Source organism: Dermacentor albipictus, chromosome 1, assembly GCF_038994185.2.
Source record: "Dermacentor albipictus isolate Rhodes 1998 colony chromosome 1, USDA_Dalb.pri_finalv2, whole genome shotgun sequence".
Classification (NCBI taxonomy): domain Eukaryota; kingdom Metazoa; phylum Arthropoda; class Arachnida; order Ixodida; family Ixodidae; genus Dermacentor; species Dermacentor albipictus.
Window position 1 is genome coordinate 372430079 of NC_091821.1, and position 21735 is coordinate 372451813.

At 44.5% G+C, this 21735-nt stretch overlaps 2 protein-coding genes across 5 annotated transcripts in view; one reads left to right on the forward strand and one right to left on the reverse strand.

Moving 5' to 3' along the window:
• The window catches only part of LOC135905478 (lysosomal acid glucosylceramidase-like), a 48309-nt gene extending 28121 nt beyond the window's left edge, over nucleotides 1-20188 (forward strand). For all 4 annotated transcript variants that reach the window (XM_070531885.1, XM_070531886.1, XM_065436436.2 and 1 more), the window contains 10 exons: nucleotides 839-907; nucleotides 1865-2047; nucleotides 2536-2763; nucleotides 3645-3778; nucleotides 7309-7481; nucleotides 13570-13813; nucleotides 15246-15470; nucleotides 17153-17316; nucleotides 17448-17567; nucleotides 18677-20188. In XM_070531885.1, coding sequence (XP_070387986.1) covers nucleotides 839-907; nucleotides 1865-2047; nucleotides 2536-2763; nucleotides 3645-3778; nucleotides 7309-7481; nucleotides 13570-13813; nucleotides 15246-15470; nucleotides 17153-17316; nucleotides 17448-17567; nucleotides 18677-18782 — 1646 coding nt within the window. In that variant the 3' untranslated portion in view covers nucleotides 18783-20188. The remainder of the gene's footprint in view (nucleotides 1-838; nucleotides 908-1864; nucleotides 2048-2535; nucleotides 2764-3644; nucleotides 3779-7308; nucleotides 7482-13569; nucleotides 13814-15245; nucleotides 15471-17152; nucleotides 17317-17447; nucleotides 17568-18676) is intronic.
• LOC135904071 (uncharacterized) overlaps nucleotides 1-21735 on the reverse strand; it is a 592735-nt gene that overhangs the window by 410410 nt on the left and 160590 nt on the right. The gene's annotated exons all lie outside the window — the stretch shown is intronic.

The following is a 21735-nucleotide window of genomic DNA, read 5'->3' on the forward strand; positions in this document are numbered from 1 at the left end:
CGCATACGGTAGATAAACTGCCTGTAAACGCCATTTTCATATTACAGCAAAATACCAGCGTCAACGTAACAGTTATTATCGATCCGCGCCTAAAAACTGAAGCATGGATCTACTATGACACTTGGATGATTTGCTATAGGAAGGCGTGACACTTCACTCAAATATTAGAAGTATTGCCTTACCTTCGCATTTACGTCCGTCTTGTATGAAGATTAGCTATGAAGCCAATGCGGCCATTTTCAGTGCAAAGTGTTATTCAAATAGCAGCTAACTTGTGTAATTGTGCTTTGCATATCGTGTAATTCTTCTTTTAACTACTTCCTTCGGCCGGTGTCCATCACTTGAGCAGGTGTTATTAAAGTTATCCCTAACAATATGTTTGCAAAACAGAACTGTAATGCAAGTGGTCCTGCAGTTGCTAGTACATGGGGACTAGAGTTTAATCTGACTGCGCAGGTGCAGATTTCTCTGGCCCCCTATTTCCGCTATAACATTTTATTGCTTATACGGCGGACATACATGCCATGATTGATTGATTGATTGATTGTGTGGTCGATTGATTGATTGATTGATTGATTGATTGATTGATTGATTGATTGATTGATTGATTGATTGATTGATTGATTGATTGATTGATTGATTGATTGATTGATTGATTGATTGATTGATCGATCGATCGATCGATCGATCGATCGATCGAAATGTGCTTCATGCAATGTGAGCCACGGCGCAGATTAGAGTTTTGATATTTTTCTAGCCGAATTTCAACACGAGTAAAATAAAAACGTTATGCAAACCCCACGGAGTTCTTACTCAACACCGACTTTTTTTATTCCAGGACGTCTCCATTCTACCATGGGAGAATATTTACTGATAGCCCTGGCTACACTGGGAGGCGTTATATCAGGTAAGTGCTGCTCGTATAGAAACCCGGAAGCTCCATGGCAATCGCCAGCTCTGAAACTCTACACATTGTCATATGCTAAACCATGGGGCAACAAAAGTTTACCTATAGATTTGTTTTGCATCCACGAGGCTTATAATTAGATCCCCACATCCTTTTACAACGCCTCGATACTCTGAAGCATGATTTTGGAACAAAGGTCTACATTACCTTCCAACTCGATATTCGAGGGCACTTAAGTAAGGGCACATTTGTAAGCTACCGAGTAAACATTATTATACGGCAGAACTTGGGAACAGTTCACTGAAAGGCTTGGCCTACAGCCGTACGCAAATAAAAGCCAATCAGAAAATGGAATTTAGTACCATAAAATAAAATAAAAAGTTCCTCGAGCTGAGCGACACATTATCGTGCTGAATTAAAGATAGAACGTGTCATATGTGCACCGTGCTTTTCAAGGAAAAACGAACCACCGTTATTTTTAAAAAAATCCCCTCATGAAGGAGGAAATAACCTTATTGAGTCCTGAGGAACCCCTCCCCACCGACTTTTTGTTTAGTGGTCGGCAGGGGTCGCGGGCCACACCTACGTTGGGACGGGAAGCCCGTGAGCCTCCGCCCTTTCGTGAGCCCTCTGGACAGCCCGGAGCTGGGTCTGGTGGTCGTCGCTCCGCAGGGCGTCCACCCAGTCTTCTTCTTTGCTGAACACGGTGCCGCTTAACGCGGAGCATTGCCATAGCATGTGCGCTAGCGAGCAGTACGATTCGCCATAATTCGGACATTGTGGCTCTACCTCTGGTAAATAAAGGCTTAGTCTGCCTCTCGAGGGGAACGACTTCAGACAGGGCCGCTCATGAAATTCTTGTATTTTTCGCGTTTGTTGTGCCTTAATTGTCTTGTTCGCGTTTCATGTTTCCACGATTGTACTTAGCTTAAACTGCACATATTCTACGAACCAAAGGGGCAGCCCCCAAGTGCTGGCCGAGGGACTATGGCTTTGGCAGCCCTGTGTGCGTCTGCAGCATCACGCACTGCGACTTCATCGGCGACGTAAGACCTCCGCCTAGAGGCAAAGCCTTTGCCTTCGAGAGCAACAAGGCTGGCCTCCGTTTCGCCCGAACCATCTTGCCCCTCAATTCAATGAGTGAGTTACAGTTTCCGCATACTTCAAACAATCCCCAGCAAACTTGTACCTTATTAACTTTTACATAGACCACTTAAAGTATGGTTGGCATTAAAATTTATGTGGTGTAGTATCAGCACTTTCCTCCGTTTACTGAAGCGTTATGCTGGTACTACCACGCTGCTACCGAAAGCGATAAACCTTCATAAATGCACGGTTTACTTCTCAATTGATCTTTAGGTTTTCCAAGCTCATCAAAAATTTACGTGCAAAAGTTGATCAAATGAGTTGACCCTAACAATAGCTTGTTTCATGCTATCTCTGAAAGAGTAAAGAATGATCAGCTTTCGGGGATAATTTACATCAGTCTTACGATCTTGTCAGAAACGATAGGATGCTACATGTAGTGGTGAATGAAACTTGCGTTCGGCGCTCATGGAAACTATCTTGCAAATATATGTACAATTAACAGGCTTCACAATTTCCTTGGTTTGTCTCATTTTTGACAGATTCGCCAGGAGAGAAAAAGGAAGTCCAGCAGTTGACAATAAATCCACCCGTTAACGATAATCGTGGTGCCGGAAACAGCACTGTGGTTCTCGTGATAAACGAAAAAGAGAGGTACCAAAGCATATTTGGGTTTGGAGGTGCCTTCACCGACGCCGTGGGAATAAATCTGAAAAACCTGCCACACAAAATGCAAGATGACGTTATCAAGTCCTATCATTCGAAAGAAGGTAACGCTACGACATCTTCGCGAAGGGCTTCTTGACAAGGGGTGGCACATTTAATACGTGTGGCCGAGATAGACGTTGCACCTGGTGATAACAACGATGATAATGTGAGCATCGCTTTTAAAACGGAATGGTGGCATGTGCCACCAAACTCGCTCGTTGTATATGGCTCAAAGTATCATCCATGCAGATTTTTCGCCACAGTTTGTAGATTTGCTTAGAAACCACGTGTCGTCCTTCGACGCAGTTTGGGTGAACAGCAGTTATATTATTGCTTTGGTCGGCTGGCTTTATCGTGGTTTCGGTTCAATGATTTCGATTCTCTGACCAAACTGCTAGGTTTCGTCTTTCAACTTGAGACACTTGGGGTAAGTCTGAATGAAATTCTTTCCCTCGCAACGTATCTACCCCTGATAATACTCTCCGCTCAAATGAACAGTCTTGCTTTAAGAGCTTTGATTTGGTCTGGTTTTGTGTAATTTTGTTGTGCTGCCTGCATTTTATCTTGTGCTGAAACTCCTTGCATAGCAGTGCCTACTTTTCACACTTTGTATAGCATTTCCGTTACATTGTTTCAGACTATACGCCTATGTTCTTTACTCCTGCTTCGCCCTAAAAATATTGGAAAATATTGAAAAAAAATGGAAAATATAGAAAGCGTCTTACGTAAATTACATATATTACAAATTAAATTACAAATATTTCTTATATGCAACTGGAGTGAAACAGGCACGCATTTATTAATTATAACATTCCCATTGTGACGCCCGAGAAGTAGCCAGATCCAAGTTACTAGTAACTGTAGACATAAAAAGCCAATAATTGTATTTCGGTGTCGTTTTCTGAGCGTATTGTGCATTGATACTCTATCTGCTTGGCGACAGGGCTTGAATACACCATTGGCCGGATCCCGATGGCCAGTACTGACTTCTCAGTGCGAAAGTACACCTACGACGATTTCCCCGGTGACTTCGAACTGCTAAACTTCAGTCTCACCGAGGAAGATTTTCAGCTTAAGGTATCGATCAATCTTTAATTTGAAGTGCGTAGAGGAATTTAAGCGCTGCCTAGAAGCTAATCACACTTATAATGTATATTGCCCCGCGTTATTAATTCAAACAACTTCGAACAATATTGCATTTATTATTTCTCTGTCTTAATTTAAATTTCGTCAAGAGGTGATATAGTTTGGTGTGCATCGTTTCGTAAAGCACTAGAAATGTTCTTGTTTAACCAATAAATTAAGAAAAACCACCATCCTACTACCACACCCCACCCTTCAAAAAGCAAGATGCTGCAGAAAGGTGGACTGGCATGGTTGCCTGTTGACAAGCAATGTCTCGACCATTTAATCAAAACACGGCGGCAAGTTTTAAAACGTTGCAGTTTCGCCCGAAAGGCAAAGCATCAATCGCGATAGCAAATTGGTAGACAGCTATACGAAGTAAGGACAGCACTTTTATCGGCCATATAAACTTGGAAACATTCGCTTACTGAGTTAACAAGCATAGTGTCAGCGCACAAGGAAACATGAACGTATCACAGTCGATGACCGCGGACATTCTCTGTCAAAACGCTGGTGTGAGGAAGCGCGGCAGCAGTGAGCGAAGTGACCTTCGTGCTGTCTATCGCTTCGATGCAAACTGACCTTTCAGAATAGGGCACGCGCAAAGTAAGCAGTAGCTGCCGGAGTAGAATGCCGTCCCCCGTACTTCCGCGCTGCCTCCCCTCTTTTATCCCTTGCACGCGTGAGATTGCATGAGCCGCGACCGTCGGTTCCCTTTGCGCGCGGTCGCGAAATACGCAATTGCTGCCGGAGAGCAACGCCACCCCCTCTCCGTCCCTTTCTCCCTACCATCCCCTTATGGTCTTTGCAAGACGGAAGACGGCGCTTTTACCCTCAGCTTTACTCTTTTGCGCTCGTCAGACTAAGCCGCGATCGTCGGCTCCCCTCACGCGCTTTCAGTCGCACATACAGCATACGGGCCGCAGTGATGGCGTTATCGCTCTTGGACTTTATATGGAACGTCACGGCAACAGCGACGCCGACGCCGACGGCAAGAATGCGCCTGGAGTGCCCGTAGAGTTGCTATGGCAATAATAAATGATACACAAGATCGTTTAAGTTTGTTAGCCTAAAGACGTAGGCTACTGGCTACACTGTAATTCAGCCAACATGTACCAGGTTTTAAGAACAGCTAGGTGTGCACTACGCGAATGCTACTAAGTCAGTAAAGTATACTTCATGTGTTTAGAAGGTTGCTCAAAGTTCGTAACAAAGTGACTACAAGGTAGCTGAAACACCTTGCATACTACGAACTTTCAATTTATTTTAACCCCGCTGCACTGGTTTGCATTGCCGGAAGGTTTCTTAATGTGCATGTTCGCGCGGCAATGCTTCACTAACACCCAATGAAGAAAACACTTTCTTTTCATTTCGAGAGTTTGCTGGAAATGCGCAGGCCTTTATCATTGTCTACTACATACTTAGGTGTTCACTCACAGCTACATTTTTGCCTATATACTGGTGTGTATAGCAAAATTTTCGAGCAACGTTAGCCAGTGCATGGCAATCGCTGTAAGTACGCATTGTCTTGAAGAGACGGGTCACGTTTAGGTAACCGCTGTTTTCGTAGCCACACCATGCGGCTGTAAACTGAATTAGCAGCAAAACAATTTCAACAATAAATGGCTAATTACTCCATACGCTAACTATGCTTTCCGATTAGTCAGATAAGGATAGAGGTTGAAAACGCAAAATTTAAGCAATGCGGTATGGAAGTGATGTCTGCTTAGCTTAAATTTAAACGTTAATGCTACTCTTGAGAGTTACTGCCACTTTCGATACCAGAACTACTTTCGATCGCTGCTTATCACCTTGGTGAGGAAGATTCCCACAGCAAACCCAAGACGGGAGATAAGGAAACCTTTGAAATTAACTGAATTTAGTTGAATTTAATTTGCAACTTGCCAGGATGGCCAGGCAAAAAGCTACAGGTTGCAGCTGAGCGGAAGCCGGCCACCACATACACAAGGCAACATTGTGGCGGTTTACCGAAAGCATGCGTTTCACATAACGTTGTTCAGGAAAAGAAGAAAAAAAGAAAAATTTATATAGAAAGACAAAAACTCATGATCAGATTACCTAAACAAATGCTCATGGAAATATTTCGCATATTGGCCTCGCAGCCAATTGTTTTACAACGGGCTGCCAGGGCACTAAAGTATGTTGACTCTCCGTTAACATAGAAACTTAAATAAATCGTGCTAGACGGATGATCTCGCTGCCAGGTTGCATACCCTATGCCATCAAACGTTCTTAAAATAAAGTTAGTTTAGCCACGCACCGGTGAGGATGTGGTGCGCTCGATCATCCCACGACAAACCCAGCAACGTCGAAAGCGCCGCAAATGCACGCGAAGCAACCAAATTGCCGACGATATTGTCCATTGCATGGAAGGGCCTTACAAGAGCCCTTCGTTCTAGCATAAATTATGTAGTTTTGTACATTTTTACAAGTTGTAACATTTTTGTCGTCGAAGTAAAACAAATTAATCATGTAGTCATACGGTCGCTGTGGTCTTGCTACCGTAGTCATACACAACTGCTCGCCTTATACAAACACGTTTGTCCATCTAGTAACATTTTGAAGAACTACAACCGATACTGGATAGCCAACTATACACGAAATTCTTCGCATAACATCGATTCTCAGTGTCCGTGGGACCGGCATAACTTTTCGCAACGTTTCCTCTCGACCAAGCTTGGTTCCGAAATAGGTGTGCGGATGGAGGGACACGGTCTGGCTGGACTCGGCACGATTGCGTTCGTTAGCTGAGCGTTCGGTGAGATAGAAACTTTATTTCTGAACGACTCTTCAGTCTTGGTCGTCGCTGTCGGACTCTAGCTGGGCCCCCGGTCATGGTGCTAAGTCAATTTGTCTCGACTCCGCCTTGGGAGGACGAAAGGGGCTTGTTGGCTGCGCTGCGTTCATCGGCCGTGTTGCTTACTAACGCCCCGAGATGTTTGAAGAATGTGCACTTGCCCCATATAGTGACATTTACGCTTGCGAGAGCTTCCTTTGTGTGAGGGAGACCGCAGAAACCACCCCTATGGCATAAGTGTGCAAAGTTGCACGAAATCAGGCATGCACTTGCAGTTGGACGAAAACAAAAACAGCCAGCTGTGTCCGAATAACAGTGAACTATGTCCGAAGCCACAATAGGGCTATGTCGAGGAGCTTCACTATAAGATGGAAGCTGTTGCTTCCGATTGCATGCACTCTTAATATTCCTATGGTTCGTATGTTCTTTCACGTCGAATATCCCAAGCACTGCCAAAAATCTCATTTTCCAGTCACACACATAAAATAAAATTATAACATTCGAATTGTATTCGAAATTTCCAAATATTCGCACACCCCAAGTTGGAGAATTTGAAAGCCGCATAAGTTGACCGCATGAACCGAAACGCTAAGCTTCCGCCGAAGTCGACTAATTTAGGGATTTAGTAAAACAAAGCCAACCACTGACACGACATTCTCTGCAGATTCCATATATCAAAAGAGCGATGTCTATGTCGACCAAGCCTATCTGGTTCTATGGAAGCCCCTGGAGCAGCCCCGCTTGGATGAAAACCAGCAAAAGTTTGGTGGGGCGAGGGTTTCTCAAAGGAAGAACGGGAGGACTCTTCTACAAGACCTGGGCAAAGTACTTTGTCAGGTATGCAGTGTCCATAAAGCTTCGTAGGCACTTTGTATGAGTATGTTCTCACATAAAAAGTTACTCTACGTATAGCTGTAGCCCAACCTGGGTATCAGCGTACAATCCCACTGCGTCATATCCGCATCTGTGCCGCATATGTGATTTCGTTGTGTATTGTACCCATTTTGTTACGCGTAAGGTATCAACGCTGAAATGTGGCAATAGGAAAAAGGTTGTACCTGTTCACGGATGTGCCGTTTATGAGTACATGCATGACTCTGTGCAAGGACGCATTGTAAATATGCTAGACGTTGTGCGACAACCTGCTAGCTACGTGCTATCTTTTACAAACATTGACCTTGGTCATTGCATCTACGATATTTATGGACACATTCATTCTGAAAATGGGAGAAACAAAATGTTATTGGCACCGCGATAAGGCCTTTGTTCTACCTGAGATGGTCTTTTTAGGCTACCACCGAAAATTCAACGAAGCGATGCCAGTCTTCTGCACAGACTAAGGCTGGGGGTAGCGTTTACGCGCGGATACGTGCACCTCATGCGACGCACCGAGTCTCCACACTGTGAGGTGTGCAATGTGACTGAAACTATAGGTCATGTGCTTTGTGACTGCCCTAAGTTCGTGGAAGAGCGTGATAGGTTGGTCAAGGACCTTACGCGTCTCGACAGTGCACCGTTGTCGGAGGATATTATTTTAGGCTCTTGGCCAGACGCTCAGTCGAGTTTTAAGGCCATCAAGGCATTACTGAACTTTTTAAAAATTACAGGCCTGGACTGCAGATTTTGAGCATGCCCAATTGCTTGCCATATTTTCTACATCTTCCTTCTATCGTCATCGTCACCCATCATGCACCTCTTTCTTCCCTCTTTCTTTCCCACTTCCCCTTCCCCCAATGCCGAGTAGCTGGCTAGAGGAATATACCTCAGGCCGACCTCTCGGCATTTCGTGTCATTAAACTTCTTTCTCTCTCTCTGAGATGGTCTTAAGTCGATTTTAGCTGGCACTTCGTTTTGCCATCAATGAAACATTATTTTCGTCGTAGTTATATTTGCTCAGGGCCGCTATTTTGTAGCGATGCCTTATGCCTTATTCTATGCTATTCTTATCATCCACCACACATGGCCGCCTGATCCCGTTGATAATGTGGGCAGACCGTCGCTCTGACCACTGGCCAAGCGCGAAAATCCCGAAAAGGCATAGAATCGGAAAAGGCATCGCTACAAAATACCGGCCCAGCAGCCCGTATTTTCGGCATCATTTTGGTGGAAAAATTTTGTGTTTCAAGGAAGGAAGGAAGGAAAAAGTGGAGAAAGAAAGGTAGGGAGGTTAACCAGTTTAGCTCAACCGGTTTGCTACCCTACACATGGAAGCGGGATGGGGGGATGAAAGATGAGGAGGAGAGAGAGAGAGCACATAGCACAGCACACATATCGACAGTTACACTCCGTCCCTCTTGCGTGGTGCGTCACATCACTGTCACAGCCGCCTGCCCAAGCCCGTCTCTTTCAAAAACCGAAGTAGTCCCTTCGTCGCCTTCAGATGCGATGTCTTCTGTCGGCGACATGTGAAAATCGTTTCAACTGACAATGGTCTATTGTCAAGGTGCGCTAGAATGGACGCCAGGGACTGTCTCCGAACATTATATTCAGGACAGTCGCACAGAATGTGTTCTAGCGTCTCCTCGCAAAGACAGGCATTGCAGAGAATGTTGTTAACCATTCCAATCCGAAATGAGTAAGATTTCTTGAATGCCACCCCTAGCCATAAGCGATAAAGCAGACTGGCCTCTCTTCGGCGGAGTCCAGTTGACATACAGAGATGCATCAGGGAGGGCAGGTGGTATTGACGATTGCTCCAGTTGGTCTGGCTGCTTGGTGTACACTATAGAGAGAGCATGCTCTCTCTATGGTGTACCATACCGTACCCCTTTCACTGTCCGACGCAGCCAGCACACTTCGAGTGCTTGCACAGGAGATCATGCATGATCTCCTGTGCAAGCACTCGAAGTGCGCTGGCTGCGTCGGACAGTGAAAGTGGTACGGTTTCTTCCTGTGTGTCTTCAAGAACTGCCCGAGTGGCATTATCGGCGTCTTCGTTTCCTGTGACGCGGCAGTGACTTGGCAGCCACTGAAACGTCATGTAGCATCGTTTCTCATGTGATGTATGGAGTAGGCATCTAATATCAAATACGATCTGCTCGTATGGCCCGCGACGCAGAGCAGATAGCACTGATTGTAGAGCTGCCTTTGAGTCACTGAAGATTGGCCATTGTCGAGGTGGTTCCCGATTGACAAAACAAGGTGCAGCGCGAAGAGCAGCTAGTTCCGCAGATGTCGATGTCATTGGGTGGTCAGTCCTAAAGCTGATTGTAATAGCTCTTGCTGGGACAACCACAGCACAAGAGGAACACTGGATATTTGTGGAACCATCAGAATAAATATGTACACTGACCGCATACCTCTCGTGCAGAAGAAGGAGAGACATTTGTTTCAACACAGGCGGACAGCTCAGACTTTTTCCAGATTCCTGGTACACTGAGATGTACTGTGGGGCTGATAAGCCACCTGGGGGGTATCGATGGTTTAGATGCAGCGGTGAAGCCCGTGCGATGTTTGCCGTTGCACTTGACGATAGTTTTAGAGAATGATGTTTGGTGCATGTCTGAAAGTAGGGTCGCAAGGTGGTGATAGGGGGCACGTGCAGAATGTCTGATGTGCGTTCTCAAGGCTTCCACCGTAATGTGAGTTTGCATTGGATGATCCCGAGTAATCGCAATAGTTGCCTCTGTTGACGTGCATCTGGGCAAATTAGGGCAAACTCTGAGTGCTTGAGCTTGTGTTGCCTGCAGAACTGGAATATTTATCTTGCAGGTGTTGTTTAGTACAGGTAGACTATATCTTTAAAAAACCGAGAAAGAGAGCTCTGTAGAGTTTCAGCATTGCGTCTACTGACATCACCCACGTCTTTCCTGTCAAGTACTTAAACTACTGGGAAGTCGCTGTCAGGCGCCGTTTCATGTAGGCCACGTGCGGGCTCCAAAAGATAGTGTTTCAAAATTTTCACTAAAAAATCCAACGAACGAAAGACATTCTCAAACCAAGGGCTTCTGCTATCATTCCAACAGTAATTCGACGGTAACTGCGCACAAAAGAATGCACATGATCAATGTTTGATGCGGCGCCCTCATCTTGTATTGTCTTCACGACCTTCTCAATATCGCTGGACTAATTTGAACATGGCTCCTCAGGGCGTACTTTCCATTTGCCCTTTGCAACGGTCGATGAATTTCTCTGACATTTTTGCCGGATTTCACAATATATTTGATGTTAATACTTCGTTCCGTCTGTTCGTCGATCTCCCTTTCGAAAAAGCACTAAAGACGTGTGGCAAAAAAAGCGTACGCAAAATTCTGCCTCGTAATACAGCAGTCTCGCTCGTATTCGAGGTCAACCTGGTCCTTTCGATTGTAGAGAGCGAGAAAGCGGCGCTGCTACACCCTGTTCCCCTTTTTTGCTGACTTCCATACTGGATGAACTATTGGGATACACTCGTACTTATTTTGTGTGCTTAATAGTAGTAATTCTCACTTAGAGGCCCAGGCACACGCGTACTTTCTTGTAAGCTAACAACACGTTTTAGTGATCAATGATTCGAAAATAAGTAGAATTCAATTCTAGAAAAAGCAGGCTCAAGGGAAAGAGCGAGAAAAGATGCAAGGCAGGGAGGGTACCCAGACGCGCACATATACACAGTTTCATCCCTGCACAGGGGGAGGGGAGTAAAAAGACAAACGAGAGAACGGTAACTTATTGTGTGCGCAAAGTTTTATAAACGATTGCAGAAGCATATGCCTATTGCAGTAATTCTATCATTGCCTTAACCGCCATGGCGACGCGTACGGCCATGATAACCCTCTTCGCCCCCCCCCCCCCACCGTACAGAAACTTACGTTTCCAAAAACGGTTTATTTCAGACCTTCTGAGTGTCTTTGTGATCTGGCAGGTTTACTGCTCTCTGGAGAGGTTTGCGTTTGACGTCGTACAATTGTTAAAGGCACAACACGTTTTTAACACTTTCTTCACTTCCGCAAGAGTTACACATGGTTGTGTCATTCATTCCAATAAAGAACAAGTAACCAAATGCCTCCGTAAATGCCAGCGCGTGCTAGGGGCGGCCCAACAATGTCGCACCAGAGTGGGCCCCAAAAAAGTGAAGAACAGGACCACGGGATAATAACTTGTCTTGAGCAGGAATGCAACAAAAAAAAAAGAAGAAAAAAAAGGAAAGAAAGAAAAAATCACATCTAACGCACATGGTAGAACTTTTTTAAATTTATGTTATGCGTAGTTTTAGTGAAGCGGTTGATGAAGTGACATACAACCAAATGTGCCGCACAATTGCGCTCATTTTTATCCTATGCAGCGTGCAACGCCACGCAGTGTTCATGTTCATGCACCGCGCATCGATACGCTGGGGAGAAAGCAGCAGACAGCCCAAGCACTGACCACACACCTCAATGAAAATTTCGAAACACTTCTTAATCAGCCGCATGGAAAAAAATTGATTCACTTTGGCCCACGCCAAGGAGGGCGAAAACCTGCCCGCTCTAGAGACATCCATTAAATTACTTGACATTCTCATTCGAATGCGTTGGTACGTCTCATTACTTGTTTTTTCCAACTTAAGGTAATCGGTTCGAGTGCGTTAACCAAAGCTACATTAATTATCTGTACCCTAATCAACTTGGCTTTAAATTCCACAAAAGGTCGTAAGTTCGAGTGCCTTAATTACCTCTATATTAATTTACAGTGTCTTAATCAACTCCGCCCTAATTAACACAAAGGGTCGGGGGTTCGACTCCCACCAGAGGTCGTGAGTTAAAGTCCCTTAATTAACTGTATATTAATTAAATCTGCTTTTTTGACATTATTAGCGGCATCGATGGGGAAGCGATGTGGAAGACGACGACGACGAACGCGCAAGCCATGGCACGATCGCTCCGATTTTCTGTACCTCACAACGCGACCTTGAAGCTTAGAGATGCAAGGCCTTCACCTTAAAATACCGGCAATTCAGGTCGTACTGAGGTGTTTTATTCCCTCCTTCCCTTTCATTTCCTATAATGTGCTTGACTCGCACGTGGCTAACTTGGCAAACGTCGTCGATACGCTCTTCCAGGAAAATGTGAATATCCTCATATGACTTTGTGCTGCCTGTAGTACATACGAGCCCGAATGTAATGAACCCAGATGAAGGGAATTATTATCTAATTCGAACACAAAAAACTAACTGACCAATACCCACGTAAAATATTTGTCTTCATAATGGAACTGACAGTGGATATACGGTACGAAGAGCGCACGCTATACCATCGCCATAAAGCCGCTTGGGATATTGCTCGGAAGCGTGCCAGAAGCGTATATATAATAAGCCATTACACAGTGACACTGGTGAAACAGTTCAAGGTCCAGGCATAACTACTGTCTAGAATACGCACACATTTGTTTTCAATAACTAGATTCTTGCTCCTTTTTATCCACTGGCGATAATACATCAATATAAAGGGAACGCAACGAAACTGTTCGTTTGAGCTCTTTTCTATAACAAAAAATTAACAATTAAATTATAGGGTTTTACGTGCCAAAACCACTTTCTGATAATGAGGCACGCCGTCGTGGAGGACTCCGGAAATTTCGACCACCTGGGGTTCTTTAACATGCACCTAAATCTAAGTACACGGATGTTTTCGCATTTCGCCCCCATCGAAATGGGGCCGCCATGGCCGGGATTCGATCCCGTGACCTTGTGCTGAGCAGCCTAACACCATAGCCACTGAGCAACCACGGCGGGTTTTGTTTTATAGAAGAGCTTGGGTATATCAAGTTATCTGATACATCATATTTTTAGCACCTACAATTGATAGTTAAAACCGGGCTTTTGTAAAGGCGTAACGTCAGAAAAAAAATAATTGCAAGTAATTGAGCTTACTCACGCGCCACTGCCCCGAAACGCCGAATAAACGCAAGTCAGTCTTGAAATGCGGCATCGTAAAAGCTGTTTTCCTTCGCTGCGTGTGCTTTCCAGGTTTGTCCAAGAGTACGAGAGACAAGGGGTTCCCATGTGGGGTCTGACGACGCAGAACGAGCCAACGTCCGGCATCGTACCACTCTATCCCTGGCAGGCTATGGGCTTCACGCCTCAAACACAGAGGGACTTCATCAAACAGGATCTGGGACCGGAGTTGACAAAGGCAGGCTATGGCCCGCACAGGCTGAAACTCATGATTTTCGACGACAACCGTATTGGAGTGTGGTACTGGGCGAACGTGGTGCGTTCATTACACTCCTTGACTGGACTCTATTTGTAGCTTCCAGGTCATGGAGCCCTTGCTCCATCTCATAAGAACGACTGCGATTTGGAACAGACCCCTTTGTAATTTAGCAAAGTGGTAGATCGCACTAGTCTGTGCGGCCAATAATATTTTAGCACGGAAAGCTTTATATCACAGCGCAATAAAATAGCAAACAGGCATTGTCTGCCATGTACGTTTATTGTAAAGCACGCGCAAGGGGCATATAGCACCCGCTTATTATTATTATTATTATTATTATTATTATTATTATTATTATTATTATTATTATTATTATTATTATTATTATTATTATTATTATTATTATTATTATTATTATTATTATTATTATTATTATTATTATTATTATTATTATTATTATTATTATTATTATCGTCATCATGATTGGAGATTTTCAGAAATCGTCTGTGTCAAATTGTGTTCTGTCTTCATTTTCACGGGGATTTCTACAAAGAGCGGAAGTTACCAGCACTGCAGCGTATTAAAATATTTACTAATTAACATTATGATTATTCCCCACACTTAGCGATTCCAAAATTGAAGGAGGAGTGAAGTCATGCCTGTTTAACAAATATCGTAATACTAACACCACATTGGATGTATCCGTCAACAACATCCGCCAAAAATTCATTGGCGTTCCAGTTATACTTGTCTTGAATTACTATAGGAAGGATCTTTTTTTAAGTGGAGCACCAGTGTATCTTGTATAACATAGTAAGGATGGATATCTCGAAAGCGGTGCGTCTTAGTATTTCTGCTAAGCAGACGTGACTTCATTATACTTTCTACGGCTGGAAATAAGTTAATTCCTAAAAAGCTGGCTTTGTACCTATTCGTAGTTTCCTTGTATAGTATGTAGTCACCTAGCCACATCCAGATGTGAAACAAATTTCTGTTCTGAGGTTTTCTTCTCGTACTGACCTGTCCCGTTCACTCATATGTAGTGCTACACATCATGTACACAGAAATTTCAAGAAAAGGTAAACAACAGGTAAAATTATGTGTTGTTCTAGAATGCATTTATGCAAGCTAGCCTACATAGTTCGACTGCTATTTTCTTATCTCTAGGTAAGCGACCCTTTCCCGTCCTTAGAAAGAACACAAAGTCCTACGGAAGCTTTATAATTCAGGTACATATCATTCGTATATCAAAGCTGTCTTTACTGCACACATCTACTAAGCCTCAACAGGCAGGTTTCTTTCCAGAAATAATGCGTACATTTCTGCCGGTTGCCAGACCAATGTCTTATTTTCCATCACTGAGTAAACTTTGAGCGTATTTTACTTGAAGTGTTGTCCAAACGCCGCCTCGAATTAAGATGCGATCCATTTTACATAGTAGTGTCAGCGCTCTTTCCCAATCTCACGTTGTCCATGTATTGGTCCACAGGTACTGGGCGACCGTGAAGCAGCCAAATACGTCAGTGGAGTGGCTGTACATTGGTACAAGAACTGGCTAATGGGACCTTGGGTATTGAACATGGTGCATAACAGCTACCCGGGAATGTTTATCTTGCCCTCTGAGGCCTGCACAGGTTATAATAGTGAGCCCGAGTACAAGGTGATGCTGGGCAGTTGGAGTCGCGCGGAGCAGTACGCCACCGACATACTCCAGGTGAGGAGGCCTCTCCTGTTTACGAGAGTGAAGTATGTGCGGCAAAGCCACGCGCGACGCAGTTATCATATAGGAGACTATGGCAGGGCTTCGAGAGCCTACAGACATCTTCGTCACTCATATATTCCCAATAAAAACACTATAGTGAATAAAAAGAAGCATTAGATTTGACAGCAAGTAAGGAGATTTCAGGTGGTTGACACACGTAAACACTATGCTTCAATGGTTTCCTGAGCTCTTATCTCTCAGGGTAATTGTGCCACAAAGCCACCCGATTATTGATCACAAGCGCGGTTGACGTGTCTCGACTCAACTGCTTCGACTCCACGCTGCGGTTCGGCAGCGCTGGAGCTAATGAGCATTGCCCCTGTGACAACGCTTTCACCACGTCTTGTTGTACCGGGATCTACAACTGCGTCTACCGCCCGGGTTACCATGACCTGAACATACCACATTGTACCGTTTGTGGCACGGTGTCCCTTTCCTCATTAACGTTACCGACGCGCCCAGGTGCAACACCTGTAGCCGCGACGAGACACTCACACAACTTCTCTGTGTCTGCCCGCGATGTTTAGTGCTGAGCGGTAAGTCATGTGCACAGTGCTGGATAGAGCGGGCACTTGTCTGCTATCACAACAAAAGCTCGAGGTAAATGCTCGCGAAAGGAACTCCGCGCAGAAGGCAATGTTTGCACTGTTCGAGTACCTGAGGTCTACAGGCCTACATGATAGGCCTTATGAACGTCGCTTGTTACCGCTGTATATAGCGCACATGGCTTAGTTTGCGCTCCTGTCTCTTTCTCTCTCTTTACGCTCTTTTTCTCTCTTTATCCCCACACATCCTCCCGCCATGCAAGAAAGCCAACCGGAACTCCTTCTGGTCACCCTCTCTGCTTTTCGGTACATCATTTATTTCAGCCATAAATATATTTATGCTTCCTCAAATAAAAAGCAACGCTATAACTTCTGCCTGCTAGTTCTGCATTTGATAATATTTCATTTTCTTTACACTTTCTCACCACCATGGCATTGACATGCGGGGGAGGCTATTCGAATGTTGTCAAACAACAACAACAAAAAATGCAAAAGGATACAAAGTTGGCCGAATTGGTACGGTAGCATATTGGTTTCTAGCTAGAAGTGACACACACACAGACTGTTCGTACCACAGGTGACAGGACGGTGGTGCAGAGTTACTGCTGAAGTTATCAGCATTAAGGCTGAAAGAAGAGTGCAGACTAGCACCTCCCACGCGACAAGGAGTAAAATTTAGTTATGAATGCGTGTTTATTTGCCATATAGTTCTATGTGCACCAAAGAGTTGAAGGGCGATAACTTGGAACACATTTGCGGCGTGCATTTGCTGTGTGCCACTTCCTGGTGTCATGCTTTGAACACGATGGTGTAATCATGTAGGAAGAGCGTTTCAATTGCTGCAGCAACGCAGAAGATAATAGCAACCTCTCAACTTTCTCAGTCCTCAGAACTTGCCTTCTAACCTCAACCCGAGATAACAATATTCCATCAAACGGGGCTTCAAGCTCCATCATAGAAGTTACCGAAGCATGCAGAACGAACCATTTCGCAGTGCGCATTCCGTAAAGGGCAGCTGGTTTACTTGCATCATTTCCATTTTCACGAAACACATTGGTAGATTTTGTTTCTTCTTTCCTCGACCTACAGAACCTTAATCATTGGGCTAACGGCTGGACGGACTGGAACCTAGCTTTGGATACTCAAGGCGGCCCCAACTGGGCTAGAAATTTCGTCGACTCGCCCATCATAGTGAACGCTACTGCTAAAGAGTTCTACAAACAGCCAATGTACTACGCCTTAGGCCACTTCAGGTATTCCGTGTCCAAGTAAATTCTTCCTTTTTTTTTTCGCTCCACCCCTGCAATAGCTTTAGAGCCCCTTTGCATATAGAGATGTAAAATGTGAAAAATAAGATTGATCATTCACTTTTTTTTTTTTACAGCAAGTTTCTCCCGCGAGGCAGCATCAGGATTGGCTTGCGTCTTAGTCGAAGTACAGAGAACCTCAGCTACGGAGCGTTCCTGACACCAGAATCGGCTGTCGTTGTGATCGTCCTCAACGGGTGAGCACTTGTCACATTTTATTGTGCCTTTTTATTTACTTACCTTTACATTTTCCCGGAAGTTAGTGCCGTAGAATTTCTGTCAGCAGCGCACGCACAATGTCGGACAGTTTGTTTAGCGGAGACAACGGCAACTGTTATATTTTCTTTTCTTTCTTTTTTTCTTTTTTAAGCACTGCTGGTGCTTATTAAAGTTCTCTCTCTCTCTCTCTCTATTTCTTTCTTTAAGCTTTGGGGCTACGTTCTTGTCGAATATTAATGATTTATTGAGGTTGTACCAAACTATATCTGATTGGAGGTTTTCTAACACCATTTTAACTGCACTATGTGCTACATTCATGTGACGCATATGCAAACAGAAATTTTCCAGAACTTTTTATGTCAGTGTAGTGTTTTATTTGAGATCTCACTGCGGCGCTTTCCTGGTATGTCCTCACCTCTTTGTTTTTGTATGTTGCAATACGTGCATAAATATATGTGGACTTCCTGTACTTCCTTGTCACACTCCACTTCAGATTTTCCCAACATGTGGCGTTACTTTTTGATTTAGGGAAATGTTACGGAGAGATGTTAAGACAAGGCGTATATGCACACCATTTACGTGGAGGCACAAGGCGGGGTCATAACAAAAATGATGTACCAACAGGCACCACCACCTCGTCCTCCTTCTGTTTCGCTACACTTCAACAGTTTTTTTTTTTCTACGTCCGCAAGATAACCAGCTACGCAAACTACTCTTCGGCGACGAAAGTATCGACTCGTTGCGCGCGAACACGGATTGCATGGGAAAAGTGTGACACAAAGTTCAATGGGGTCTCCGGGACCCGATACGCCTTGGGGCGTACAACGCGTACAATGGCAGTGTGAGGATAAGCAGATGAAGACGAAGGCAACAGTGGAGTGATTTCGTAAGTGACAAAGATCATTTGGCGACAGGCAGTAACAGCATCTTGCCTACTGTCATTGTTATTACGCGAAAAGGAGCAGCCATCACCACTATATAGGTCACTAAATACATTCCTTCTACTTTTATTTTTAAAAATACTTCCCTTAAAGTACAGTTGCTTCCCTTACTGAGAAAACGTTGTTCTTTTGTTTTCACTTTTCAGAGGCGAAGAAAGAGTCATGCTCGAAATCAAAGACAAGTATGGTTCTGCAAACATCAGGAAAGTCATCGAAGAACGGTCGATAACAACGTTTATCTGGCGGTTATAGCTGTCACGCCTGCCCTCAACGCTCGCGTTTTTCGTCCACCGAAAGTATTTCCTTTCCTCGCGTTCATGCCGCTGTATACTTGTCCCAAGTGCCGAAAAAAGCTACTCTAATGCGACAGCAGGGCGGAATATTTATTGCTGTAAATTCTTCGTTTAATATTAGAGCGTCTCTAAGAGTCAACTGCGACTTATATAACGAACGTATGCTACCAAGGACAGAAGGGCCATAAGGTTTCTGACAAGCTGTCTTATTATCCTAAGTTACGTTACAACTAGAGAATGCATTGACGTCAAACATAAAGCACAAAAAAGCAAATAAAGCGTTCTAGTGAAGTAACAATCCTCTCACTGTTAGAGGAAGGCTTCTGGGCACAATTTCCTCTTTACTGTCCGCACAAATATGAACAGCTGTTTAATATTTCAAAAATATTCAACAGCTGCGCATACTGGTGCTCTTACGGGACAATTTTTGTTGACATTCTTTACTTAAGTGTCGCAAGGAGTGTGCGTTTTTGCATCCAGTGGTTTCAAGGATTATATTAGAAAAAGCCTTACGTTAGAACAGCACCGATTTCCCCGTTCAAATTCATGCGAAATGCACAAAAGCTTTTACTAGACAACCCTTGAACCAATTCCAAGGAAGTTTGTTGCATTTAGGAAAAAATCTCAATCATGCCTACTATAGAAAGCAGAATTTTACTTTGTGACCACGAATTTTCTACAAGAAGTGTCGAAAACTACAACGATAGCAATACTGAAGTTCAAACATTACAAATCTATTACTCGGCACCGACGACAGATATGGCAGTTCTGTAAGCTAGATCTGTTAGAACATCAAAGGCAAACTAATGCGTTATAAGTTTACAGTTTACGCGAAACTGTTACAATGCTTACGAAGCTTTCACAAAAGTCTTGTTACAAAAGTAGCGCTATTTTCAAGAGAAGTGTATAACACACCAATTTTTTCTGCAAGGCGTCACAATAATTTCAATTTACGTAATGATAATATCACCTTTTAATGCTTAGCAATGGATTTACAACGAAACGTGCCTCATAAACAGATCGTAGTTTTGGCACCTAAAACCCCATAATTACGTTCTATCCATTTCATTGCTTGTCACGTGGATCATTTTTCGCACGGTCACAAGTTTTATCAGTTTTTTTAGGTGAGTGACTTTTATGTCTCGTTTTTTTTTTTTACCCCTTGGTTTGGTAAAGACTGCGCTCGATGAATTTCTTCCAGTGCTGATCCACGTGTGGTTCTTGTTTGCTCTTTTGATCTTTTGTATCAGATATAATTCCTGAGTGGTCAATGGATTGCTGTATTGTACTTCTAACTTTTCGTGTGTGATTCGGCTTGATTAACCAACATAAGGCAGGCTTGTTGCGGAAATAAACTTAGTTGCGAGTGGCGCTGGTCCTGTCGTTTGTGTCCTTCTTCAGTCCTTGTCTTTTGCGCCTTGCCTTTACTTATTGATATTTGCAAACAAGCATGGATGAAAAGCCAGCAGAAACAGCTGGATCCCAAAGCCACACAAGGGAGTCTAGAAGAACGTTACAATGCGGGTAGGCATCGTCACGTCGAGATTATCGTTGTCATAGGTCGACGGTTGTAAATGAACGGGCGAGCTGACTGTATTCCTCGGCGCGGCGGGCGGTTTCAGAGATGGGCGTACATTCGAATGGGTCGGGTCTTTACGGAAGAATGGTATCGAGTGTAGTCGAAGGTTCGCGGCCATAAAAGAGAAAGAATGACGAAAAGTTTGTGGTTGCCCGTGGTGCAGTGTTGTGGGCGTATACGTGGTAAATGGCAAAATAAGGTCCCAATCAGTGGGATCAGAGGTGACGTATTTGGAGAGCATGTCACCAAGGGTGTGGTTAAATCATTCCGTCAAACCATAAGTTTGAGCATGGAAGGCGGTGGTGGTGCGATCAACGATGCGACATTCAGCAAGGATAGCGTTTACGACTTCGGAGAGGAAGACATGTCTTCTATCGCTCGAAAGTTCGCGAGGTGCGCTGTGATGGAGAATAAAGTTTTTCAGGAGGAAGGATGCTATATCAAGAGCTGCGGCAGCAGGCCGAGCAGCTGTTTCCCCATATCGCGTCAAGTGGTCGATAGCGATGACTGTCGAACGGTTTACCGAAGTCGTGCTCGAATGGGGTCCGTGCAGGTCAATGCCTATGCGATTGAAAGTGTTGGCAGGAGACGGGATTGGCTGGAGTGTACTAGAGACATGCTGAGCAGGTACCTTGCGGCGTTGGCACTGAGGGCAGGATCGAATGCACTTACACTCAAATGTGTACATGCCTCGCGAATAAAACCTGGAGCGGAGACCGGTGTACGTCTTAGAGACACCCAAATGTGCACACTTTGGATCAGTCTGGAAGGCAGAACAGATTTCACCACAAAGATGTCGACGTATGACAAGGAAGCACCTGCGAGCGCCAGAGACGTAATTCCGGCGATAGAGAAGGCCATCCCAAATTTCAAAAGTGAGAAGCTTGACGGCGCAAACCTCAAGAAGGTGGCGGAAGAGTAGACGTGTTTCAGAGGAAGCGGAAAAGAGTTTTGTTGCAGGCTTCTTTGCGGTGATCCGAAGCCATGTCGCAGCCCACTGGGAACGAAAGTACTTTGTCAACGGCAGACAAGCAGACAGCGCTTTCGGTTGACACGGGCTAGCGGGAAAGCGCATCGGCATCGGTGTGGCGGCGGTCAGGCCTGTAGACAACGGGCACGTCAAATTCTTGCAATCGCAAAGCCCAGCGACCTAATCGGCCTGATGGATCCTTCAACGCGGACAACCAACACAGTGCATGGTGGTCTGTAATTACGTAGAAGTGGCGGCCATCGAGGTAGGGTAGAAATTTACCAAGTGCCCAGATTATGGCCCAGCAAATCGGTCATGTCCTTGGTTAACCTCCTTACGTTTCCCTGATCGTTTCACCCCCCC